At 52.4% G+C, this 21,539-nt stretch overlaps 1 protein-coding gene and 1 non-coding gene across 2 annotated transcripts in view; both read right to left on the bottom strand.

Annotated features, from left to right (window-relative positions):
• LOC130028476 (U6 spliceosomal RNA) lies at positions 1-107 on the bottom strand. The gene has a single exon (XR_008793202.1). It is a non-coding gene; the product is annotated as a U6 spliceosomal RNA (small nuclear RNA).
• A 3,931-nt stretch (positions 108-4,038) lies between these two features.
• The window catches only part of TMEM131L (transmembrane 131 like), a 132,112-nt gene continuing 114,611 nt past the window's right edge, over positions 4,039-21,539 (bottom strand). The window contains exons 26-35 of the mRNA XM_056118918.1: positions 21,283-21,431; positions 14,879-15,003; positions 13,625-13,791; positions 12,335-12,532; positions 10,623-10,698; positions 9,809-9,891; positions 8,475-8,595; positions 7,626-7,717; positions 5,687-5,826; positions 4,039-4,452 (exon numbers count right to left, since the gene is read on the bottom strand). Of these exons, the coding sequence (XP_055974893.1) occupies positions 4,177-4,452; positions 5,687-5,826; positions 7,626-7,717; positions 8,475-8,595; positions 9,809-9,891; positions 10,623-10,698; positions 12,335-12,532; positions 13,625-13,791; positions 14,879-15,003; positions 21,283-21,431 (1,427 nt within the window). The 3' untranslated portion in view covers positions 4,039-4,176. The remainder of the gene's footprint in view (positions 4,453-5,686; positions 5,827-7,625; positions 7,718-8,474; positions 8,596-9,808; positions 9,892-10,622; positions 10,699-12,334; positions 12,533-13,624; positions 13,792-14,878; positions 15,004-21,282; positions 21,432-21,539) is intronic.

The following is a 21,539-nucleotide window of genomic DNA, read 5'->3' on the forward strand; positions in this document are numbered from 1 at the left end:
AAAAATATGGAACGCTTCACGAGTTTGCGTGTCATCCTTGCGCAGGGGCCATGCTAATCTTCTCTGTATCGTTCCAATTTTAGTATATGTGCTGCCGAAGCGAGCACTAGGGTCTGACATTTTACAGTTCTGGACTATGCTGCTCTGATAGCAGTGCCCAGGGAGTGTCCACATTTATTTATTTATGTTATTAGTGAAACACCTTGAGGTACAGTTGTAGACTTACAAATTTTTGTGCTTGGGTTTCAATTATACAATGATCGAGTACCCATCCCTCCACCACTGCCCATCCTCCACTACCACTGATCTCAGTACCCCTCCCACCCTCCCATCCCCTCTATCCCCCCCCTGCCTTTGTGGCAGGGCATTCCCCTTTGTTCTCTCTCTACATTTATTTTATGAAGCACCAAGAATCAAGGCTGGGGCACTGGAGCAATAGTATAGAAGGTAGGGCGTTTGCCTAGCAAGTGGCTGACCCGGGTTCAATTCCCAGCATCCCATACAGTCCCCTGAGAACCGCCAGGAGTAATTCCTGACTGCATGAGCCAGGAGTAACCCCTGAGCATCGCTGGGTGTGACTCCCCCCCCCCAAAAAAAATCGAGGCTGCTTTTTATGAAACATTAGGCATATAAAAAATGGTAATGGATTGACAAAGAATGAGAAGATATAAAAAGTGAAAAAAGAAAGAGGATTTTCTCTTTCGCTAGCCCAGTGGACAGAGGAACTTGACACCACAGAGCTACAAAGCCATGTTGGCAACAAAGGAGAATTCAGAGAGGAAATGAAGGCAAATGAGGGTGGACATCTGGGTAGATTTCCACCCCCTCCCAACCCCTTTCAAAGGCATCTGCTTCTGAACTCTTAAATCAACTGCCAGGAAATGACCCAATTACAGTCCCCAAACCTTCACAGGGCGAAGGAGAGGCAGGATCTGCTTTGAACTACAGATCGTGTTTAGGATCACGGAACCTCCGCCTCATTTCACTCTCCCAGAGAGAGGCATTCCCAGGAGGGATTTTCCCCCAAAGGACTAGGAAAGGATTTACTAGCCAACTACAGTTCTCCTTGGAAAGTGCACTTAAAGAAAGTTCCCGCTAGTTTCTCTTAACAAACAATACAAAATATATTATTTTGGTTCTGGTTTGGGGCAGAAGTTGGGATTCGGGATGGAAACATCCGAAATGTGGTGGTGGGAAGGTGTAATGGTGGTGGAATTGGTGTTTGAATATTAAATGCAATCAAATACTGTGAAATACTTCATAAAATGAAAATTAATTTAAAAATAAAAATTTTTAATTGGAAAAAAAGTTTCCACTAGATTAATAAATCCTTTGATAAGAGGCCACTGTGCTAAGAAATGGAACCATTTAAAGAACCGCCATTATCTTCTTACTGGTCAATCAAAGGTTTCTCTCAGAAGGGGAAAGCATTTAGGACCAAGTGGAGGTGCCATTTGCTTTTTTGGGTCACACCTGGCGATGCACAGGGGATACTCCTGGTTTTGCACTCAGGAATTACTCCTGGCAGTGTTTGGGAGACCGTATGGGATACTGGGAATCGAACCTGGATCGGCCGTGTGCGAGGCAAACACCCTACCCACTGTGCTCCAGCTCCCGGAGGTGCTATTTGGAGTGGAAGGGAAGGCCTCATTCAAAGTTCTGTTGCGACCATGAAGTACAAGTATTTGGGGTGATGAGGGTGGGGGAAGGGGGTCCTCCTCCCAAAGGGGAACATGTAGCATCTGGGAAAGAGGAGGTGACAGCGAAAGGAGGAAAGGAAGTGAGCGGACACTTCCTCAGATGCCAGAGACGTTCTCTTTGTCTCAGGAGACCTCCAGGGGGTACCGCAGGCCTGGCTGTAGCTCTTCCTGTCCTTTTCTGAGGAGAGACACACTGAGTTCTGGGCTTTGCCCAGCAAAGGGCCATTGTTGACTGTCTTTTCCAAGAATGACAGGACTCCTGGGAAAGCCTGCCTTGCCACTCACGGAAACACAGGAGTTGTGTTTTAAGCCTCAGGACTTGGTCACAGAAGGTGTGACCTGTTGTGTCCTAGGCCCTCGGGAGTGCATTAAAATTCTCCTGCTGCTCACACGCGACATTTCCCCTTCAGGAAGTGAGTGATGGCCGCAGAGCTTCCTGCACTATCGCAGGGCCTCGGGGCTGGCACGGGAAGCCGGCTAACAGTCATCATCCCACAACCACAGGGGCAGCCACGCATCTTCAGGGTTTCGCCGGTCCTTCAGTTTGTCCTTAGGTTAGGCATGGTGTTTCCTAGTTCGCAGAACCCTCCAGAATCTCAGAGTCACGGTCTGGAGCCATCGTCCAGCGGGCACGTGGCCAACTTAGGTTCGATCCCCAGCATCCCATTCGGCCCCTCCCCCAACTGCCAGTACTGATCCCTGAGAGCAGAGCCAAGAGCAAGCCCTGAGCACTGCCGGATGTGGCCCCAAAACAAGGAGTCTCACAGTCAGCGGCTAGAGCAATAGTACAGCAGGGAGTTTACATGCAGCCAACCCGGGTTCAATCCCCAGCACTCCATGACTCTCTCACGTATGTGCAATTATACAGTACCCGTTTCCTTGTGGCGGAATTATTTCACTTAGCACAAAGCTTTCCTGGTATCTCCACTTGATGGTACACAATAGATTTTCTACAGACTCACAGCAGCCCGGTGTGGCTGTTTAGAGGCTGGGCTTGCCAGGGGGGGATGGTCCTGGAGGAAGGATAGTCTCACCTGAGCTGTACTTACCCTTCTTGTCCGAGTCTGCCCCACCCACTATGGCAAAGAAAAAAAATATCCACAATGCTCTTTAAAGAAACCTCTCCTACTGGATTCCCAGTAAAGATGAAACATGACATAAAAACAAAACACTTATATTTCATTTATTTGGCTTTTATGCCACACCCAGCTGTGCTCAGGGCTTACTCCTGCCTCTATGCTCAGGGATCACTCCACGGGGTGCCAGGGATTGGAACAGGGTTGGCTGTGTGCAAGGTAAGTGCCCTACCTGATGTACTGAGGCTTTTGCTGCAAGCACAATTTTATAAATTTATTCAGTCATCAATTTAGTTAGAGCTCAAGGCACTTCTTTTTAAATTTACTTTTTGGGTCACACCCAGTGATGCACGGGGTTACTCCTGGCTCTGCACTCAGGAATTACTCCTGGCGGTACTTAGGGGACCATATGGGATGTTGGGAATCGAACCCGGGTTGGCCGCATGCAAGGCCTATGCCGTACCCGCTGTGCTACTGCTCCAGTCCCGGCACTTTTATTAAGAGTTAGAGAAGACTTTCGGAGTGTAGACACCCAGACAATGCCACCGGCATACGGGCAATCAAAAGCCAAACTGGCACTCGTGAACACCCAAGCAGCTTTATCTGCAGGAAATATGGCGCCTCCAAGGGAAACAAGGCACTTCCTAGGGTCTCCGGACTGCCGGTGTGGCCCCCTGTAACTAGCCTGATTGGGGTGAAAGGATGGAGAGAACCAGTTCTCCCAGTGTAGACAGGCAAGCTGGTTCTCTGCTTCCCCCAGGTCTGGGAAGCACCCACCCTCCTGGAGCTGGCTGTGCCCATTCCCCACATGTGACCGTCAATGAAGAAAGTGACCCCATATCCAGCTGCCTCACCAGGCATTCCTGAGTCCGGCACGTTGGGGCCCACCGTGGGGCCCACTTTGTCTTCCATCGGCTCCCTGGGACTCCTGGGCACTGTGGGCCACTCTGCCTTACCTTCTCAAAGTCCCTTCTGAAAACACCCGGTACCTGGTCCATCCCCTTTCTGGGTTGTGTCTGCAATTAGGGCCACTCCCAGTCATGCCTGGGAAGCCCCGCCATGTCTGCTACCCATGTCTGCTACAGAAGCCAGCCTGGCCTCCTGCGTGCAAAGCAGTGCTCACCTGCGGAACGTGCTCTCAACACCCCTCCACCTTACCTGAATCACAACAAAGGGAGGCTTCACTTCTACCAACGGTGTAAGGTTGATTAAAAAAAAAGAAAATCAGCATCATAAGCACCCAGGTGATTTTCATTTAAAAAAAAAAAAAAAACAAGGATTTATTCTCATATAAAAGTGCCAAAATATCCACCCAGGTCGTATCTATGTCAACAATCCGTGTACGCTAGTAACCAAAACACAAGCCTCTTTATTCACATTGTTTAAAAACCCAATTCTGTTCACACGTTCCCACAGTAGCTCGGGTCCCTGGACAGCGGGAAGCTGGGGTTCCTGTTGGCCGGGGTAGTCCATATGTCCAGGTTCATGGAGGCGCGGAACGGGTTGAACCCCGGGTAGTACTCCTTGCACATCACCGCCTGGTTCTCCATGTGTGTGGAGTGCTCCGTGGCGGGGCTGAGCGGGCAGCAGTTCTCGTACACGTCGCTCTGAGGGGCCCAGATGGAGCCGAACAGTCCCGACATCGGAGACAGGCTGCAGGTGCTCGTGAGGTAGGGCTGCTGGGCCAGAGGGGCGGGGGCGGGAGAAGAAATGTTAGAAGCCAGTCTCAGCAAGGCCTGCCGGACGCGTCTGTGCCTGCAGACATCGCTGTAGTCTCGAGCCCCTATTCCCGGGCTTCTTACAATTCTCCTCAACCTTTGCAGGTTGCAGTAATTCAAAACTTTTTCTCTAGGGACCAGAGTGATACTACAGCGGGGTAAGGCACTTGCCCTGAACGCTGCCACCCCAGGGTGCGATCCCAGGAACCACTATGGTTCCTCGAGTCCTGCCAAGAACAGGAATAAGTCCTGAGCACTGGGGGGGTGGGAGGGACGACAAACAAACAGAAACAAAAAATTGGTTCTCCAACAACAGAGCTGGGAAAACCTCATCTAACTGGATTAAGATTCTCTCGCATCCGGGATGGGCCCAGCACTCCAAAGTTCAGCGGCGTGATCTGTGTACCCCTCCAAATGCTCCCTGGCCCCTGAGCAAACTCCCAGGCCTCTGATTTCATCTCTTCTCACAGGGGCAACTGACACAGGGGTAGCTCAACAGGGTAACTGACACCACTGCCACCGAGGGGCTCCCAGTCCCAGGGATTGCAGGACAGCCCGTGTCTGAGTCACATTCCCGGGGAGGGAGGGGGCTGACTGGGGTTCATGAGAAACCAGCTCAGCTCAGTGAGCCCTGGTGAAAGAAGCCCCAGAAAGAAGCGCGGCTCCTGGTGTGTGTGTGTGTGTGTGTGTGTGTGTGTGTGTGTAAGAAGCATGGCTCCTGGTGTGTGTGTGTGTGTGTGTAAGAAGCATGGCTCCATATGTGTGTGTGTGTGTGTGTGTGTGTAAGAAGCATGGCTCCTAGTGTGTGTGTGTGTGTGTGTGTATGTAAGAAGCATGGCTCCTGGTGTGTGTGTGTGTGTGTGTGTGTAAGAAGCATGGCTCCATATGTGTGTGTGTGTGTGTAAGAAGCATGGCTCCTAGTGTGTGTGTGTATGTGTATGTGTGTGTAAGAAGCATGGCTCCTAGTGTGTGTGTGTGTGTGTGTGTATGTAAGAAGCATGGCTCCTGATGTGTGTGTGTGTGTGTGTGTGTGTAAGAAGCATGGCTCCTAGTGTGTGTGTGTGTGTGTATGTAAGAAGCATGGCTCCTGGTGTGTGTGTGTGTGTGTGTGTGTGTGTGTAGGGGAGGGGGTGCGATTTAGGAGGGGCCACGCTCAGGTGGGGGATTATCACTCCCAGGGGGTGGCACTGACCGGAGAGCTGATGAGACCGGCATGTCCCCAGGCGGCCGGCAAGCTGGGCGTTGCGTTCCAGGTAGACTGTGAGCTGGGGTCCATGAAGTCGGTCTGCACCTCAGCTGGGCAGGGGAAGCTGTTGGCGTAATTCATGTTTTCTACCAAGGACAGGAGAGACATCAAATAAGTCACCGTTTTGAGGGCAAGAACTGAACTCTCGATTAATTTCAAACGGCTCTCGTGAAAGACAGGCAGGAAGCGCTTACTCCCCAAGTCCCCTGGCAGTGCCGCACCCCTGAGATGCCCTCAGGGAGGAAGCTTCCTGGGCACTGTTTTCTGGAGTGGATCATTTGATGGAAAAGATTCCCAGCAGAGAAAGTAGACAAAGGACCAAACACGAGGGCTTCTTAGGATCTGTATTGTAAACCATAATGCTCAAAGTAGAGAGGAAGAAGGAAAATGTTTGCCATAGAGGCAGGGGGTGGGGTGAGGGTGGTGGGAGAGATACTGGGGACATTGGTGATGGAAAATGTGCACTGTTGGAGGGATGGGTGATGGATCCCTGTATGACTGAAACTCAATCATGAAAGCTTTATCATTGTACCTCATGGTGATTTAATATTATTACTTTTTTTTTTTTAAAGTTTCCCGGGGCTGGAGCGATAGCACAGAGGGTAGGGCATTTGCCTTGCACACGGCCGACCCAGGTTCGATTCCCAGCATCCCATATGGTCCTACGACCACTGCCAGGAGTAATTCCTGAGTGCATGAGCCAGGAGTAACCTCTGTGTATTGCCGAATGTGACCCCCCAAAAAAAGCAAAATAAATAAATAAACCTCTAAACATTTATTTAAAAAAAAAAGTTTCCCAGCAAATACACAGAATGCACCAAGATTCCGTAACAGCCAGAAATGCTCCTACAGATGCTTCTGCCGGGTCACCCTCACCAACTGCACATTTGCCATTACAGGCTGACAGAAGCAACAGGAAAACACTGTGCTTTCTTAGGTAATAAGCAGACAGTGCCTCACCCCACCTCCCCACCGTGGATAGCACGCAGCACTGCATACGTCACAGTCCACGTTAAGTCAAATCAAATGGAAAAGGCTTCCCTGGAAAGGTGGCTTAACAGTGAGAAATCGTGATCAGACTCTAACGTCTGATGAAAACATTTTCCCACTTATCAGTTAAAAAAAAAAAAGACAAAACTTAATGGTGCATCTTTTGTCGAAACAATGAATCTAATCAAAGTAGATAGAGTGTTAAGTAGAATTCATCTGCCTCACAGGCATTGGGAGGGTTGGGAGGGGGGTATATTGGGGTTCTTCTCGGTGAAAAATAAGTACTGGTGAAGGGAAATGTGTTTGATGATTGCATGACCAAGACTTAAACCTGAAAGCTTTGTAACTTTTCCCACGGTGACTAAATAAATAAACAATATAGCATTCTTAAAACAAACAAACAAAAAAAAAAATTACCCTTCTATCTTATATTACAGACACCTGAATCCAGGCATCAACAACTTTCCACAATTTCCCCTTCAAACTCTTTCCTGTCCTTCTGCAGCATCCCCTGGGATTTAAGGAGGCAAAAAGCATGCTGAGGAGGCAAACCTTCCTTGCATGGGGTTTGCCTGCCTTAAAAGAATAGTGAACAATGAAACCCTCAGCCTCCCAATGCATAATCTAAAATACAAGCATCTGTTCATGATGCATTCATTGGTGACAATTATGTGGTGAAATACAGTACTTGCAGAAATGCACAGGTGCTAGGTTTAGAGTGTCCTAAAGCCACACAGTAACAGTTGGTGGGCTGCATGGCAGGGGACCCCTGGAAAGGCACCGATGGGCCTCCTGGTCACCACACCCTTCTGCCTAGTGGCTCAGGACCACACTCTTCAGTTTTAACTTTCTGAGAACAAGAGAATGATACTGGGATCGCTCGAACCGCTTTTACCTTCTGGAAAAGCATTGTAATCGTTCAAGTCCAATGGACAGTACATATTGGGAAACTGGCCTTCGCAAGCTGCATTCCAGTCAATGAAACCACTACAAAAACAAAAAAAAAAGTCTCATTGCAGAAACAGGATGTCAACAGATCAAGAAGGAAATGACTCAAGGGCCCAGCACCCCAGCCATCACTAACTGCTCTGCACTGGAAACAAAAGACTCGCTCTGAACTTTGGAGGAAGAACTTCCCAAGGTCTCTGTCATGGCCAGTGACAACCTCTGTTGGTGGCTGACTGGCTGGAACCTCAGTCCCTCTTTCAGCACACTGTAAGTCTAACCAGAGGCAGATCAGGTGCCACGAAGCCTATTGGGTGGCTCCCAGAAGCCGCAGCATGCACCCTGAAAACTCAACCCCAGCCCCCAGAAAAATAACCACATGGCCCCCGCAGAGGTCAACATCCACCTCAGGAAATCACTACCCAGCCGACTGAGACTTGTGGGAGATGATCTTTCCAACGTACTCAGACTTCATGAAAAAATAAAAATCTGGAGAATAGAAACTAGAGACGGTGTTCAATGTGGCCTTTAATAAGGCTTCTAAGACACCAAAGCGTTCAAATGTGGATGTGAACCGCCTGCAGAGACAGTTTCCCTTCTGGGGAAGCTAGCTCCATCTCTCATTTTTCTGCAATACTGGACTGAAATTTCCTGGGGATTGGAAAGGGGCGGAGCCCGCTGGGAAGTGGGTGGAGCCTTGGGTGTGGTGGAAAGAGGAAGTAGGAGCCCGCGGGGTGGGCGGGGCACTGGGTGAGGCAGGGTGGAGCCTGGTGGGGAGTGGGAGGGTCCCTGTGAGTACCTGGCGGGAACGGGGGCAGGGCCCTGAAGCACTCCGGGTACGCCACTCTCCAGGGTACAGTTGAAGCCGCTCGTCACACACACCGGCTGGGCAGGCCAGAGGTCTCCGGGTGGGTAGAGTCCTAAGGAAGAGCACAGACCCCCTCAGTCCACCTTTGCCCTTCCTGCGTGATCTGCCCACTGGGTTTGACATCTCTTCCCTCCTTCCAGAAATCAGAGCTGATAACACCAGACACGGGTGCCGCTAGGTCCCCATCCTGGCCCCTTTGGTGTATTTTCTCCCCCACTACAGTTCTGACTTCCCCTCACCAGGCACACCTGCCTTGTGACGTGGACTGCAGGGATCTAGCTCTTGTAGCATGCCACCCCCCTCCACCCACTTTTCAGCAAAGCCCCAGTTAACCCCAGACACAGCGGCATAGAGTTCAAATTTAAATAGACCAAAGAAGCAGAGCAGAGCAGAGCAGGGCACAGCAGGGGGAAATCAGTGCAGTGAGGAAAAGAGTGATTTATTCATTTACAGAGGACTCCCAAGCAGTGCCGGGGGCGGGGTGTGTGTGTGTGTGTAGGGGGGGTGTCACACCTGGCAATGCTTCAACATGTTAATCTCTACTCCCACAGGCAGTGCTGCTCTAGCTGGAGCTGCAGGGGGCTCTCTGGACCACACCTGGTGGTGCTAGGATGTCCAGTCTTACCCCAGGGACTGCCCAGGGCTGGCCACGTGGTTCCAAGGTTCCAGCTGGGGCCACAGCACAGAACTACTTCCCCAACCAGTTCTCTAACTGTGTGTTTTCAAAAGGCCGGTGCTCTATCTCTCTTGCCTGCTGCCTCCATTTGGTGGTCTCGGCCGCTTCCCCCACACCCCCAGGAGGCTGATGGCGATAGGTAGGTGAAGCAAGGAACGAGGGCCAGGCTGGTCGGTATCAACTGTTGTTTATTCCAATTCTCTTCTCGCTCTCTTCTCCTCTCTCTCTCTTTTACTCTCTCTCCCCTCCTCACTTCTGACTCTGCCCTCTGGATGGATGGATGGATGGATGGATGGATGGATGGAGAAGGAAGGGGCAGGAGCTAATTCCCCCACCAGGAACCCTGGGTGGGTGAAGGGCTTCCTTCTAACCTGCCCCAAGCCCCTCAGCAGTGCCCCATGCCCTGGGCATGTTTTCAGACATACCACACACGCCTGCCAGTCCTCTATCAAGAAACAGCACATTGCACCAGGGCCTCCACAACAAGGACAGTGCTCTGAGGTGTAGGTCCAGCAGTCTCCACACCCGAGTCTCTCTGAGCGCCCTTCCACCGCCCCAGCTGCACCGGGAAACGGGGGGATGTGCTCACCTTTGTCTTCTTCCACACCTGCAGGCCCGGCAGGAAGGCTGGGACACGGGGGCTCTGTGTACTGCGGGAAACTGTCCACGTCTCTGGGGAGAGAGGGAGAGAGGGAGGGAAGGAGGAGACAATGAGTGACCTCAAAGTAAGAGTAAAACTGCAAGGGAGTGGGACGGCCTCAGCGCCTGAATTCTAGCCCCGACACGAAGGTCTAGAGCAATTATAAGTCCCTGAGATCCAGCACAGCCCCATTTTAATAGAGACAGAAATGTCCACTCTGGTTCTGACCGTTTGGGATGTGTCCACCACCAGCTGGCAGTCCCCCTCAACCCCTCATTTTCCTGAACCCTCCTCCCCCCTCCCCCAAATACAAAAGGTCCAGACTGAACCATCCACATCCTCAAGAGAAGGGTCCTTGACAAACTACCTCCTGGGCACTCGGGATGCAGTTGGAGCCCGAGAAACTGTCCCTGTGCCCACCTCAAACTGTCCCTCCGCGGCTCACCCACCCCACCATCTGCCGACATCAGCTGTGCTCTCTCTGCTTCCTGTCGGAGTCAGTGACGGTGACTTTTTCCTGCTCCGAGGAACAAGAGTGTCTGCCAAAGGGCCGGGAAGGCCCAGAGACCGCTGTCCAGCTGTGCAGACGTGACAGGGCAGGCCCTCGAGTCTGGCACAATCCCCTTCCACTCACTCCTGTGCTCTCTCCCTCTCTCTCTCTCCCTCTCCCCTCCTCACTTCTGACTGCCCATAGAGTCAAGGAGATGGACACTGCAGCGCGTCCAGTGACCTAGCGGCAGAGCTGGGGGGCTGAGAGACTCACGTGGCGTCACCGGCGTCATGAGAGAGGGACAAGGAGATGGGAGCTTCCGGGGCGAAGTCGCTGGGCGAGCCACTGTCTCCTGCACAGTTTTAAAACGAAGCGTCAGCAGGTGAATCATCAAGCCAGCCACTCGGTGTCACTGCACCCGAGCCCTCCTGGTGGGACTCGGGTGCTGGGGGCAAACCCAGGGGCTCACACAGGCCAGGCCCTTGCTCTGCCGTATCCCGACCAGTTTTTGCTTCCTCCCCCTTCCTTTCCCTTTGGTGGCAACTGCCACAACGGGGGGCGGGGGTCACAAGCCCAGTTCCCACCACCGAGGACAGAGGTCACATACTTCCACACTTGGCTGTGGTGCTCCCACACACCAGTTTTGGTGCTCCGGGACTCACACACGTGCTTGCCAGGGCCATAGAGCTCACGGGGAGAGAAAGGGGGAATCACACACACACACACACACACACACACACACACACACACACACACACACACACACACAGTGTTTTAAGATTTTTTTCATGGACGTAAAAGAAGTGAGGACAGGATTCATAGTCATGCTGTAGGGACAATGTCTCTGGCAGCACGCCCGCCACCATCGTGCCAATATACTTCACCCCAGTCTTATCCTTCTGTCTGACCCTTCCCTCGCGCTGCTGCCTGCCCAAGCCCGACCCCACCTGGTCAGCTCAGCTCTGCGGAGGGGCAGGGTTGGCCTCTCCTGCTTTTGCCTCGTCCCTCCCGTTTCTACACTCCGCCTGAGTCCATCTGGCACTTAATCTTTCTCCTCATTTATTCTGCTTAGCGTGACACCTTTGTGCTCCAAGTCGTAATGGAACGTGAGATTCTTGACTTGTTTTTTTTCTTTCCAGCTGAGCAGTAAGTACCCATGTTCCCTGGACACATCCCCCACCCCACCCCGAATGTCTGCCTCTGTTCCTCCTGCGTAAAGCACAGTTTTGTCCCCACGTGTGTGACCCAAATGGTGGGCTGCGTGAGAAAGCTCAGCCAGCACGCATGGCAGAGAGTTTGGTGTGACCCTTGGGGTTCACTGCTGTGCGGGCTCCTGGGTGTCACAACCAAATGTGATTCCCAGTGCACCGTTACCAAGTATGGGTGAGTACCACGACAAAAAGGTGCACGGAAACAATCGTAACACAACTCCAGCACCTTACTCCCACCGAGTGGCACTGCCACCTGGTCCTCACGATAAAGGGGACACGCTTAGAATAATAGCAATAATAATAATAATAGCTAAAGCGATAGCACAGAGGGTAGGCCGTTTGCCTTGCATACGGCCAACCTGGGTTCGACTCCTCTATTTCTTTCAGAGAGCCCAGCAAGCTACCGAGAGTATCCTGCCCACACAGCAGAGCCTGGCAAGCTCCCCATGGCATATTTGATATGCCAAGAACAGTGACAACAAGTCTCACAATGGAGAAGTTACTGGTGCCCGTTCCAGCAAATCGATGAACAACGGGAGGACAGTGCTACAGTGCTAATAAACAGTGAACACTTGCGTTGCATATATTTTATCCCAATAATAAAACGAGGACACGTGAGAAGACGCACATACTTGGAACTGTTTCACCAAGAGTATAAAAGGATGATGAAGGATGGAGGAGAGGGATAGGGAAGGAAGTGGGGGAAACCCAAAGCAAAAGAAACATTCATCCCCCCGGAGCTCCCGGGGCAGGGCAGGGGCCTTGGACACTCACCAGCAGGCAGGAGGTGTGGCGCGCCGCCTCCCGCGGGGGCCTTCTTGTCGCCGTCAGAGCTGCTGTTGCTGCTCCAGCTGCCCCAGCTGCCCCGGCTGGCCCGCACGCTGCCCGAGGCGCTGCCCGAGGCGCTGCCACAGTCGGAGCCAGAGTCTGAGCAGGCCTTCTCGGGGCACGGCTGCAGCGGGGGGCCGCCATCTGCGGAGGGAGCACAGCTGAGTCCCGGCCCAGGGCCCCCTTTCAACATGACGCCGTCCACACAACAGTCACAGAAATGGGGGGGGTCCCACCCGGCAGTGCTCGAAGGCTCCTCTTGGAGGTGCCTGGGGACCCCTGGGGGGCCGGGGATGGAATCCAGGGCTCCGCACTCAGCCCCAGGGGTGCTCCCAAGAGGAGAGATGGTGAGGAAGATGGGGATCCCCCCGCCTAGGCCCTCCCCCCAATTCTATCCAGAAGCCGGAAGTCCACTGAAAGGCGGTGAGGGAGACTGAGAAACCGCAGGAACGGGGTCTCCGCCTACACCCCCGGGACTCAGGCAATTCGTCCTGTTCATATACTCACAACCGAAAAGCAGCTCTGGAGGGGAAACACAAGCCCCAGCCTTGGGGCTGTCCCCGGGAGGGGAGACTCGAGGTCTCCGCTGAGGCTCCCCGTGAGAGTGGGATGGAGCGAGTAGAGATGGGGCTGGAGGATGAGGAAGCCCCACCCCGACCCCCACGCCCCAGGGTAACTGCCAACGCCTAAGCCTCCCATGCCAGACCCCCTGTTCTGGACCGAGCATGGGGGAAGCGCTGCCTGTTCCCAGGGACGTTACCCAGCAGCTCCTGGGAGGGGCCACAGCCTGGCTCAGGTGTGGGGTGCTCAGGTGTGGCTCGGGTGTGGGGGCGCCCACGTGTGGGGGTGCTCAGGTGTGACTCAAGTATGGGAGCACTCGGGTGTGGCTCAGATAAGGGGTTGCGTAGGTGTGGGTGCTCAAGTGTGGGGTACTCAGGTATGGGGGGCTCAGGTGTGGCTCAGGTATGGGGGTGCTTAGGTGTGGGGATGCTCATGTGTGCCTGAGGTGCAGAGGCATTCTCCCCACCTGGCATCCCCTTCTCCTTCTCCGCAAGTCCAGCCTACAGCCAACTATTCCCTGCTCCTCAGTGTGGGGACACTGACGATGCGGTTGACAGGTTGAGGGGGGTCACTAGAGGCCCCCGGGTTCAGCAGGACCTTTGCTTTCCCGGTACTCCTCCCCTCCCCCCGCCCCGGCCCCGAGTGAGCCGTGTGGCCGGCCAGGGCTGCTCGTACCTGCCTCCCCCTGCACCCCGGGCTGGCCGCCACCCGGCTGGGCACCTGCTTTCCCCGCCTCTCCCGAGCTCTCCGGCGCGGCCCAGTTCTGCTCGCGGCTGGCACTGCTCGGCTCGCACCTTCTGAGTTCACCGCCCCCCAGCTTCGACTCGCCGGGTTCCGCAGGCCTGCAAGAGCCACAAAAAACATGCGTCAGGTCTTGGAGAGCGGCACGGGGGAGTACGGGCTCTTCGATCCAGAGACTCCTGCCCTCAGGCCTGGAGAGCAGGACGAGCCAGGCAGGGAGGGTGATGGAGAAGATGCAGCCTCCTCTGAGCACATGTCACTTATCTTCAGGGTGTCCTGGGGGAGGAATCCCACGCTACACAGTCACTCCAGGTCAAGGGGCAAGTTCGGGACCAGAGCCCAAGGCCCGCAGGCGCGTGGTTTCCCTGGTGCTGGGGTAGAACCGGATTCTGGCGCAGCCGCCTGTAAGCTGTTCTGTCCTGAGACAACAGTGGCCACCACGTGCTCTTTTGTTTCTACAGGAAATCCTGCATGATCGCTCCTGCATGTTGGGGTGCTTTCCCTGAATCCCCCTGATTTCTGGCATCTCATAAAGTAAATCAGTTTCCATGTGGTACCTTTTAGGACTTTTTTGGGGTTGGGGGTGGCACCCAGCAATGCTCAGGAGGTACTCCTGGCTCTGCTGCACTCAGAAATTACTCCTGGGGGTGCTTGGGGGACCATCTGGGGTGCCTGGGATCAAACCTGGGACGGTCACATGCAAGGCAAGTGCCTCACCCACTGTACTATCTCTCTGGCCCAAGTTTTAATGACTTTTTAAACAAAACATCAACAGAGCATATGTTTTTTGAGAACATATTTTCATCTCAAAACGTATACTTCACGCCCCCATGTTCTCTGCAGCCAACATAAACGACTCAAAGAGAACTGTGAAATATAAAAGTAGAGTGAGAAAGAATTGGAGCGGTAGCACAGCAGGCAGGGCGTTTGCCTTGCAAGCGGCCAACATGGCCAACTCGAGTTCGATTCCTCTGCCCCTCTCGGAGAGCCTGGCCAAGCTACCGAGAGTATCTCGCCCACACGGCAAAGCCTGGCAAGCTGCCCGTGATGTAGTCGATATGCCAAACGCAGTAACAATTGTCACAATGGAGACGTTACTGGGCCCGCTGGAGCAAATCGATGAACAACGGGAGGACAGTGACAGTGACAGAGTGAGAAAAACCAAAAGGAGATGTAAAACGGACACACCTTAAGAGCTGAGGAGTGCCTCTTCTCTTGTTTTTTCTGCACATTCGATTTTTATTACAGTTTAAACTTAGTAAGTTCCCTTCTTTTTTCTCCTGAAGCTTCTTCTTCCTGGAAGAATCTTCCTGCTAAAGGGAGAAAAAAAAAAGATGATGCTGACTAAATGTGTAAACTGATGAGTCAAAAAAATAAATAAAAATAAAATAAACCAAGCAAAAAATAACAATAACAACTCCATTTTGTAAACTTCTGGAGACAAACCGCACCTCTGCGCCCAGTGAACCGAGGTGTGCCAGCCTCCCTTCCTAACTTGTCTCCGTTCCCATCTCCCTCTTCCTCCCTCAGCTGCCACCAAAATGAAAGACAAAGAGATGCTTAGAAAATCCCTAAGAGCCAAGCACTGGTTAGTGAGGTTAGTGACCTGTGTGATCTGCCTGCTGTCAACATCAGTGGTGAAATATCCTCCGGCCCTTGTCCCCTGTACGTGACACCTGTGACTCCAAGGAGATGCCAAGGAGAGGGCAGGAGGGACTCGCCCACGAGTCACGGTGTCTCTGTGTCTTCACTGCTCATGGCTGAACATTAGGAAAACAGCCAAACTGCCATAGAAGATGCCAAACTAGTTCCAAGATTTTTGAGTAAATCAAGAGTATGCTTGGTCTTTTATAATATGTGGTTCTGAAGGGGCTGAAAAGATAGGAAAGGGGTAAGGAGCTTGCCTTGCGCAAGGACAACAACCCCAGCTTGATTCCAGCACCGGAAACGGGCCCTGGGCACTGCCAGGAGTGAGCCCGGAGCACAGAGCCAGGATGAGCCCTGAGCACCGCCTGGTGAGGCCCAACCTCCCTTCCTGCCTTCACTGTGGTTCTGATGCTAGTTCAAGTATGTACATATTGCATATACTTACGAGAGTCATAATAGACGTGGATATAGAAACTAGTTATATGTAATATTGTACGTATTTTTCTTTTTATCTGGGCGGGAAATGTTGTCTTTTCCTTGCTTACTATTTTTATGTACTTAAGGGGTTCCTCCCTCCTAGTGACACTTGGGCAAATGAGCTGGCAGTTCAATGCGAGGGTCTGAGAACGAGATACCTGAAGGGACCACCCAAGTCACCCTGCAGTGCTTGGGGGGCCTCCAGGGCTGTAACTCAGTGAAGACCGCGGGACCATCTGGTGCCGAACAAAAGCAGGACTGGTTGTATGTGAGGCTCGCACCAGGATGCCTCTGCCAGCCCCTTGCCCCTTTTCTGATGCTGGACACATGCTGGTAACAGGCCTTGCGGTGGGACTGGGGGACCCCCCGGAACTTTAAAACTTCCAGAAGCTCCTGCTTTTAGTCTCCTGGGACTGACTCGTGCTTCTTTCCACCATGCTGCCGTAAGGGAGACACGCTGGACACATGCTGACACGCACTGCACACGCACAGTTTCACACACATCATTACAGGACAGGAGAAAGCAAGTCCAAGGCCAGAGGGAGAGGACGGGGGAAGAACCTGCCTAGTCTACGGCTGAGCCAGGTTCAATCCCCGCTACCACCTATGGTCTTCCCACACCACCAGGAGTGATCCCTGAGCACAGAGCCAGGAGTCAGCCTTGAACACCACTGGGCATGGCCCCCAACCACCCATCCCCTGCCCCCCAAAAGAATTCTGCAGAAAGGAGGGTAAAGAATTGGAAATGTCAACTCCTGGAGCAATATGGAAGGTTCCGAACCACAAACAGTCCATCCAAAGTCCTGAATTAAGCCTGTCTTTTAGGAAAGGCCACTAGCAGACCAACCTGTAGCTCATCCTCCCATTTTGCTTTGGAAAGGCACATGTGTAGGAGAGAGAGTGTCAAATCCTAATCACTAGACCACCAGAATGTGCTAAAATACACAGCAGAAAAAACATCTGCACTTCTATGTTCATTGCAGCACCATATTCACAAAAGCCAGAATCTGGAAACAACCCGAGTGCCCAAGAACAGATAACTGGATAAAGAACCTACAGTACACCTGCACTATGGAATACTATGCAGCCACCAGGAAAAATCAAGTCATGAAATCCGCTTATAAATGGATGGACATGGAGAGTATCATGTTGAGTGAAACACGTCAGAGGAACAGTGACAGACACAGAACGACTGCACTCATTTGTGAGCTATAGAAAAAACTTAGTATGAGACTAATACCCAAGGATAGTAGAAAAAGGAGCCAGGAGAACTGGTCCATGATTGGAAACTTGCCACAAGTAGTCCGGGAAGGGGGGTGGTGGGGGCAGAGAGAAGGGAAGGCGGTCAGGACAGAGAAGAGATCACTATGATAATGATAGTTGAAAATAATCACTCTGGATAAGAACTGCGTGCTCAAAGTAGATCAAGGAACAAACACGATAACCTCTGAGTACCTGTATTGCAAACCAAAAGGAGGGAGGGCGGGGGAGAGGGAGATTCTGCACACAGACAAGACCCGGGCGCCCACCTGCCCTGTGCATGGAAACCCACTCCAGGCACGGCACAGACACTCGCAGGCAACAGTGTCAGGAGCCCCGCACAGCCCACACGCGTCCATCTGTTTCTAGAACTTGGTGTCCCGGACCACCCTGGCCATTCTGAAGGTGGGAGAATAAGCGAGCTCTCCCTCGGGCTTTCTGTGAAATGTTTAAAAAATCGCAAAGCATGCTGCTGTCCAACTGCAGGGGTCAGCTCAGGGGCTGGCAGAGTTAAGTGCCGGAATGCTAAGGGTCCCCCACCCTGCAAGGCTCAGGACCCTGTTTGTCCCCAACAGGACCAAAAAGGCAGGCCTTGTAGGAGCCACATGCAGCGCAGTAATGAGTCCACGGTGAAAAAAATCTGCACATTGTGTAGATGTACCAAAGTTTCTTTAACCAGTCATCTGTTCTCGGGCACTCAGGTTATTTCCAGATTCTGGCCATTGTAAAGAGTGCTGCAATGAACAAACAAGTGCAGATGTCACTTCGACTATACTTTTTTTGCCTCTCTGGGATATATTTCCAGGAGTGGCATAGCTGGGTCAAATGGGAGCTCAATTTTTAATTTTTGGAGAATCGTCCATACTGTTTTCCAAAAGGACTGAACCAGTCAGCACTCCCACCAGCGGTGGAGGAGGGTCCCTTTCTCGCCACATCCGCGCCAGCACCGGTTGCTTTTGTTCTTGTGGATGTTGGCCAGTCTCTGTGGTGTGAAATGGTATCACATTGTCTAAAACTGTACCTCATGGTGTCTCACTAATAAAAATTAAAAAACAAAAACAAAAAAAAACATCTGCACAGAAACAAAGCCATACAGGAAAACCTCAAAGTGGCTCATTTTGGCTAGAGGCCCCCCACTCCTGCCTGCGCACACGTGCACACACAGGCATACATGTGCATGCATGCACGCACACAAATGCGCGTATGTGCGCGCACGCGCACACACACACACACACACACACTTCTTTATGTTTCTGTCATAGCCATAACTTCTTTTTCTAAAAAGAAAAAAAAAAACAAGCCCTGCTTTTCTGAAAAAGGAAACCAGTTACGGCGAGCGTTCGCATGTAGTCTGTAGACGGGGCTCCAAGCTCCTCCGGCAGTAAACGTGGAGGAATGTGCCCCATGTGCTTCAGACAGACTTAGACAATTTCCTGCACTGCGAATTTATCCCCTAAGAATGTACAAGAAAAACAAATGCGCAGCTCAGCACAGGGGCCGTGTTTATGGAGACTGAGTTTCTCTAAACGCGCAATGACATGGAAAGGACCTTCTCCACGGCTGGCCGGGAGCAGGTCAGGAATAGCTCAGAGACCACAGCCCCCATGCCATGGCACCCCAACATGAATCATGGAGGGCTCCCAGGGCAGCCTGGGGCTCCCAGACCCTCACACTCGCCTCCCCATTACTCAGGTGGCTGCCGAGGCATGAATGTCTGCGCCCTGTAGCTCACTGGCCAGAACAGGAAGGAGTTTATGCAACCATCGAGAGAGAGAGAGAGAGAGAGAGAGAGAGAGAGAGAGAGAGAGAGAGAAGAGGTGTATGAGCGGGTAGGGACGAAGAGGGGGAGGAAGAGGAAGAAGAGGAGTCTGGGGTGAGAGAGAGAGCACAGCAGGTAACGAGTTTGCCCTGAATGCGGCCAACCCAGTTCGATTCCAGGCATCCCATATGGTCCCCCAACACCACCTGGAGTGATCCCTGAGGGCAGAGCCAGGAATAAGTACTGAGCACAGTTCGGGGTGGCCCAAAATTAAAAGGTATACGCCTTGCCTGCTTAAGGGCTTGAGCCATAGCACAAGGGCTAGAGCGATAGCACAGTGGGTAGGGCATTTGCCTTGCACACAGCCAACACACCCGACCGGAGTTTGATTCCTCTGCCCATCTCGGAGAGCACAGCAAGCTACCGAGAGTATCTCGCCTGCACGGCAAAGCCTGGCAAGATCCCTGTGACATATTCGAGATGCCAAACACAGTAACAATAAGTCTCACAATGGAGATGTTCCTGGGCCTGCTCGAGCAAATCGATGAACAACAGGAGGACAGTGACAGTGACGCCTTGCCTGCAGCGACCAGCCTTTGAAGGGTCACGCCAGTACACAGAGTCGGAAATAACCCAAGTACGGTGAAGTGTGGTAAAAAATAAAGCCCCCAAATAAAAAAAAAAAGAGAGAAGGCCAGAGACAGCTCAGGCTCGAGGGAAGTCTGGCTTTGACTTCCTGCACCTCACTGACCCCCAGCACTGCTGGGAGTGACTCCCTGAGCACAGAGTGAGGAGCAGCCCCTAAGCATGGCCGGGTGAGGCTCCAACCATGTAAGGTACAGAGGCAAGGCCTCTGTTTCCTCAGTTCTCAACGATCTAATCGCGAAGATGCACAAGGAAGAAAAAGAAATAGATAAAAATTAAACATACCTGGAGATGGAGCCATAGTACAGCCAGGAAGGACGTGCCTTGCATGCAGCCGCCCTGGGTTCCTTCCCCAACACCCCGCATGGGCCCCCATGCAGCACCAGGACTAACTCCTGAGCATCACCAGGTGTGGCCAAAAAAAAAAAAAAGATCCTGGCAGGCAACACCTGGGGCTCCCGCACCTGCTTGCCTATTTGAGGCCTGGGGTTCAGTCTCTGGTACTGCAGGACAAAGGCGGAACAGCCAGGACCTCACACACATGGCAAGGAATGAGGGAGCTATGGAGGGAGACAGGAAGCCGGTGCCCACAGTGGGCAGTGGGGCTCCAGGAAAAGCAGCCCCCCTTAGCAGTGAGGCTCAGCACAGCCCCTCCCCCAGCTCAGGACCAGGAGAGGGTCTTCCCAGCAGCTCAAGCATAGTGTCATGGGGCATCAGGTCAGCGCAGGGCTTGTTTTTTTTTTTTTTTTGGCGGGGGGCATCCTGTACTCAGGATCACTCCTGAGTGCTAAGGAGATGGTTACAGGTGCCAGAATCTGAGCACTGGTTCAGGAGCCTTGTGCCCGGCAAGCCTTCACCTCTGCACTGTCACCCTGGCCCCCAGTACGAGGTGGTTTCCATGAAGGCAACACGGAGTGGTGAATCTGAGGTGCCCCTGGGCACACCAGCCTGTGTTGCGTTTCTCGCGAGTGCACGTGTCCTGACTGACTCACTCGGCTTTAGAATACTCTGCCCCACATCCCTGTTTGGAGGATACACCCAGCGGTGCTCAGGGCTCACTCCTAGTTCGGCACTCAGTGACACGGGGGTCCGTCTGGGGTGTGAAGTCCTGGATCCCACTGTGAAGGGCCGGCTCATGGCTGGGACTCTGGGTGGTACCCAGCATCCCAGTTTTAGGGTGTCAGTTTGCTGAGTTGGAAATAAAAGCCAACCTCTGTAGGAAAGGGCTGCGTGCCGGGCTCAGGGGCACAGACTCCCCCTCTAAAGAGAGAACCAAGGGTGCACCCCTGCACGGCTAACATCTCTTTCCCATAATGAAAGCACCAAGGAAGCAGAACCCAGCCTGGATTTCACAAGGGGAACGGCAGGGAAGGTGGTTCCATTTAACCTCGTTCAGAACAGGGCTATGAAAAACATTTCCAACAATGCCAGGACTCAGGGTCACAGGGAATGGGGGAGGGAGTAGCCCAGAGCTGCTAGAATCTAAGGGCCTGAGAGACAGTACAGCGGGGAGGGCATTTGCCTCACACACGGTTGACCTAGGTTCAATCCCTGGCATCCTGCGTGGTACTCGAGCACCGTCAGGAGTAATTCCTGAGTGCAGAGCCAGGACTAACTGCTGAGCACCGCTGGGTAAGGCCCTCTAACCCAAAAATAAATACGTAAAAATAAAATTTTTTCAGCACATCAGACTTAACGTTATAAATATGGCTCCAAACACTCAATCCTCTCTGAAAAGAAGGATCTACACTACATGTTCAGGGAGGTTGTGTTTCTAACAGGCAAGAAGAAAAGAAATACCGACCTCTGAGGAAGGCAAGTCCTGTCTCTCAGCGCATGTGTCATCCTTGGACGCCTTGGAAATTTTCTTTTCGGAACAAGTCTTTGCGTCTCCCTTTTTCAAAGTTTCGCAATTATCGACTTCAGTCTTGACAGGCACTTGCTGGTTATTTCCTGGGATAAACAAGAACATGATTCAATTTTTGTGCTATTTATTTTCATTCACGTTCCCAGAGTTAAATTAAATCTCTTTCCCATACCGAATCATCTCATTCGAGTTAA

Source organism: Sorex fumeus, unplaced genomic scaffold (assembly GCF_029834395.1).
Source record: "Sorex fumeus unplaced genomic scaffold, SorFum_2.1 ptg000039l, whole genome shotgun sequence".
Lineage (NCBI taxonomy): Eukaryota > Metazoa > Chordata > Mammalia > Eulipotyphla > Soricidae > Sorex > Sorex fumeus.